At 38.9% G+C, this 5,173-nt stretch overlaps 1 protein-coding gene across 1 annotated transcript in view; it reads left to right on the top strand.

The window, feature by feature from the left end:
- The window catches only part of LOC138060467 (uncharacterized), a 17,521-nt gene extending 12,637 nt beyond the window's left edge, over nucleotides 1-4,884 (top strand). Inside the window, exon 6 of the mRNA XM_068906261.1 lies at nucleotides 4,350-4,884. Coding sequence (XP_068762362.1) covers nucleotides 4,350-4,717 — 368 coding nt within the window. The 3' untranslated portion in view covers nucleotides 4,718-4,884. The remainder of the gene's footprint in view (nucleotides 1-4,349) is intronic.
- Nucleotides 4,885-5,173: the final 289 nt, after the last annotated feature.

Below are 5,173 nucleotides of genomic sequence, written 5' to 3'. Positions count from 1 at the left end.
TTTACTTTCGGTGTAAATTTTAGATTTCACGGTCCACCATTACATACCTTTAAAAGTGACCGGTTAGACCTGAGGGGGTTGGATCCAGGGAAAGTGACGTCAGTTACCCACTGGCTTAAAATTTCAGTGCGTAAATGCAGCTTACTACATATGCAAAACCCGAGTTTAAAAGTCTGAAAGCCCGAAACTCCTGCCCTGCATATTAATTCAGCCGCGTACACACGCATTGCATTCTTAAACTACTAGTGAGTCTTTGACGTCATTTTCTCCTCAATCCAGCTCCCTCAAGACTTTAAAGTTATTAATGGCGTACCGTTTCCAATTAAAATAAACAGGTGTCTTTTTTTAAATCAAGGCTTAAAACTTGGGTCACTTAATTGGTTAGTTAACATAAACATAGTTTTGAAATCCAAAGAAATAATTGCTTTTTTGGTCATATATAGTAGCACTTTAAAGATTGTGTGGATTATTCGATCATGCTTACTATCAATATTTTGCTATTCGCGCTTGCTGAATAAGTCGAACATGTTTTGAATTTAAATGACAAGGATAAAAAGAATGTCCAGGACTTGTAGCAACGTCTTAAACCATTTTAATGCAACCACGCTTTCCTCTTTCCTGTGGCAGTCTTCACGGATATCGTCTTCCCAGTGATGCGAGGGGTTAAAACAAAATATTGCCTTCAAAAGCCACCGATTTGTCTGATCTTTTATGCCGATCTACGGGATATTTAATTCATTTTCTGAGGGGCTGTTCTTTTTGCGATGGTATCGAGAGTAGTGGAAATAACTTCACAAAAATTTTCAGGTTCAATAAAGAACTTGTGGTAAGTAGTACTTTAAGAAAAATGAGACAAGTATCTTGCATATGACGAATGTGGTGTCTCGTAGAACGTATTTTTCATTTAAATTTGTTCGAGCTTTTCTTTCTCGAATCACCCAATAAACACTCGGCTTTTCTGTGATGTTAAAGAAATGTTATTTCCTTTAGGAGTGATGGAAGATGACCGTCTTTGCTCAAAGCTTTGCTTCTTTGTGGTAGTGACACCGTGGTGACAATAGGCCCACAGCGCGTGCATAAATCACGAACATAAACAGGTCTGTTGGAAGCGTGCTTGAGTTTCAACAAAATGAGTTCCAAGATCGGCACGAATTTGTGACGCTGATGAATAATAAAGCAGCTGCTATTTCCAAAACGATGGAATTACCTGATGATAAATAACCTCGTCTAGGAGGGTCAAGTTTTGACTTTGCAGAACAATGGTTGACCTAAGAGTTTGGCGATTGTGATCTTTGTGTTGAATTCGCACATTCCTTGTAAATCTTTAAAACACTTGATGATTCGCGTGTAATCATGCAAGGTAACTTGATCACGGCGCCCGCTGAATTCGATGTCACTTTCGATTTTGTGATTTACTTGTGCAGCAAGAAGTACAATAGAAAAATTGAGCGAAGCAAAAATCTCTTAAATGATTTTCGCTGATGGTGACTTTTTTATATTCGTGGTTCAAAACTAAGGTTAATTTCATGTCTCAAGTTTCGTTGCTGATGGCAAAGTATTTTATTCTCGATCGACCTTCCTGAAAACTTCCTTCTGCTCTTCCTAAAAACTGTGTATCAATATTTATTTACTTTTGCATCAATATTTGTTTTGCATAAAGCAGGCTAGCAAAATCTGTACCTTGCTTATTTAGCATTTTTGAGCGTTAAAATAGAATTTTCTGTCCTATGTTTCTGTTACAATGGGGTATATTTTTTAGGTCACCCATCCAAATACTAACCACGCCGGACAAGGTATAACTTCAGTGAACTTTTGTTTAAGAAAGCTGTCACGCGCTCAGAGTGCACGCTTAATCTAGTGGTGAAAAAGAAGTTGTAAGCGAACTTGAAAATGATCAACATGTCAGCCTCGAAGCCAATTTTTCTCGATTCCCTTATTTTCTTCAATCTTTCTGGTTTTAGTAGTATATTTACCTAAGACATCTAATCTGGCCAGGGCTATTTACCTAAGACATCTACCATGGCACTGTAATGATATACGGTACCAAAACAATATCGGGTACTATTAGAGCTACATGTTACGCAAAGACAACTTGATTCTCCTGGAAGACAAAACGCAGCTCAGTTGACAATATGGAATACGCATTGTGTGCCTATTTTCGTAAATTTGTTTTCAATGGGCCATTTCCAAGTTCATGTCTGCCTCCTCTTCAAAGCGAGTCTAAGAGCAACGTTTTTGTGATGGTAATTAGTTCTACTTTACATATGAATGAAAACTAATTTTCATAAGAAAAACTTCGCACTTAGACGCTTTGAAGAGGATGCAGACATGAACTCGGAAATGGCCCATTTCATACAATCGTCTGTAATTTTATGTCCGCCATTTTTAAAGTCTCGCCCTATGTAAAGAAATCCAGTCAATTGCCATGAAACTTGATCAATGACTGGGATTTCTGGTAAATTTGAAACTTGCATCTTGTCTTCTAGGCTTCTGTTTTCAGGTATACACGAGCAATAGTTATCGCTAAAGCTTCCCCCGCGTGGAGAATGCTTTTATCATATTGGAACTTAGTATTAAGATATGATATTGCCGTGAAAAGTGACAAACAATGGAATATTATTTTGATAAGACAAAAAAGTAGGGTACAGTGCAAAACGTTAACTCTCGAATGGTTTGAGGTTTGTGAACTGGTTTGAAACATTTTATATACACAGAAGTCAACAACTGAACTGTGCTCCCATTAAAGGTCATGTAACACACCAGATTTTTACTTTAGAAAATATCAACTTTACTGCTACAAAAATTCAGAATTCCATCATTGACAAAACCGGAAAGCGTGACCATAACATTCCCATGAGGACAAGCGACAGTCCTATATATTGACTTCAGGTATCAGTACATTACAAGTACTGTTTAATAAGAAGTTTATTCCTGCAAAATTAGGTAGTGGTCTACCTGTACAAGCTGAAAAGATTACTGCTTTATGCTCCATACAGTCTGACTGATATTGTTGGCAAGGCATTGCTCTGGGCGAGATCCGTTTTCTGGGATACAATGTTTGTGATCTTTTGGCCGAGCCCTGATGGGCTAGGCCGTTTATTGAAAATCAGCATGGTAACCTAGGAAATACCCAAATATAGAAGTCATGATCCAGGCAAAGGTGAGGGCACACCCGCCATCCACAAGAAAGTAAAAATAGGGAGGATGGGGAGGGAAAATTGATTTGACTCTGTTGAATCATCTTCCGCTTAGCTTGCACAAATAGTGGATGATCTAGAGAAAATCCCGGATCACAGGGATGCCCAAACTCCAACATGGGAAATAACTAACTAAGCATGTCACACTCAGCATAAATCCATTTATTTCCTTTGGGCAATAAATTTCTTTTCTTGATTTCTGGCTGCGGATCCAACGTTTCTCATTCGTCTCACCTCCTGGTCGAAATATCTTCCCAAGGATATCTTGCGCACCTAAAATGTTTAACCCGAGACCACACTGTTCGCCTACCTGTGATATCCAGTTTGCTCAAGTATAATAATATTCTTTCAAAATTCTCCTTCGAGGTTCACCGAAGATCATCGTTGGGTGCCCTTAGCTTGAAATTTTATTACGACGTGCAATTTTCAAGACGAGAGCAATGCATGTTTTCCAATATGGCTTTCTTTCAGTATATGTTAAGCTGTTCGACCCCACGAAATATTTCCACTTCCGACTTTGTCCCCTTTTCGTTGCGGTTTCTTCCTCTGAAAAACGATTGCAGTTCAGGCCGAATGTTAACAGTGTTTGCTTTTCTTGCCAAATATCATCAGGGATGCAATAACCTCGGTATGGTCACAGTGACCCTATAAGTTATACTAGGCGTGCTCCGGGTGTAACGACTGAGACAAAATGGTGGCTAAACAAACCAAAACCTTTCAATTGCATAATCAAATATTATGATACTTTTTTTTCGTTTGAGCTTACATCAGTTTCGTTCTTACGTTACCTTTAGGCGGAACAACGTTAATCGCCGGTTCAAGATTCAGATTGAACAGCTGAGTCCTGACGCCAAAATAATATTCGTTGAGGTTCCTTCCGCTGCAAAGTGATTGTAGTGAAGCCGAAAGTTGGCAATGTTTGCCTTTTTTTCGCAAAATATCAATGCTTTTGCATAGTCAAAGTGACCCCATAAGTCATATCAGGCCGGGTTCCCAAGTTGGTCAACTCCTACAAAATAATAGCTAAACAAACCAAAACTCTTCAATTTCATAGTTCAAAGAACAAGTTGTATGTATCACTGAAATGAAGACATGTTATTTTTGGTTGGTTTGAGCGTTTGAATTTACATTTTGGTCTTGCGTTTCCTTTAGGTGGAAAAGCGTTAGTCAACGGTTTAGAATTCAGACTGAAAGGCAGCGTCCTAACGCCAAAATATTATTGGAAAGCTGTGTGTGATCCTGAAGCACCCGGAATCACCCCAGGGACAACAGGTCAATCCATTGTCTTTGTTGCAGAAAATAAACCCGGCGATATCAGTGAAAAAAAAGTTGAAGGCAATTGTCCAGGAGTAACTAAACAACAGACAGAAAAATTTGGTGTAATTAACTGTTATAGCCGGACTGAGGCAGCGACGTCGTTTCCTGAGATAGCAGGAAACTTACCGCCGTTCGGTTCCCTCTGTGACCCTGACATTCGCGGTACTTTCCTGGACACCGATCTTCAAAATAAGCTGCAGTAATTTGCGAAGTGTCAAGTTAATAATGCATTTTCAGGCGCCTTTAATCGTCTGAACTTATTCAATCTTTACTGATGAAAATTGTTAAATTATTCGCCACGAGTATATTATGGCAATAAGTTCCATGTGAAGTAGTAACAAGTAGTCATTAAAATCTGAAGTTAAAGTTATACTCGCGTCTTCTTTGTGTGTTGAGATCGGTCCTCGGGCTCGAAATATCTCTGCTCTCTTTGAACTTGGTGTTTCTGTGAAACGGAAACAGACAAAAGTGGGATGACTTTAAAACAATGGTTGTTCAAACCAACCCCTGGTTATCCCATTCACAGTGGCACTCTTCCCCCGTTTTTCACTTTTGTCTATTTCTTTGCCGTCGTCAGCAAACAACAACGTAAAAAAGCCAGATTTGAGGTTTTATGAAGAACGTCAGCACTTGAGGATAAATTTTCATTTTCTCCCCTA

Source organism: Montipora capricornis, chromosome 8 (assembly GCF_036669925.1).
Source record: "Montipora capricornis isolate CH-2021 chromosome 8, ASM3666992v2, whole genome shotgun sequence".
In the NCBI taxonomy this organism is placed as follows: Eukaryota; Metazoa; Cnidaria; class Anthozoa; order Scleractinia; family Acroporidae; genus Montipora; species Montipora capricornis.
Note: the sequence above shows the minus strand (reverse complement) of the source record. Positions and strands in the feature narration are given on the sequence as shown.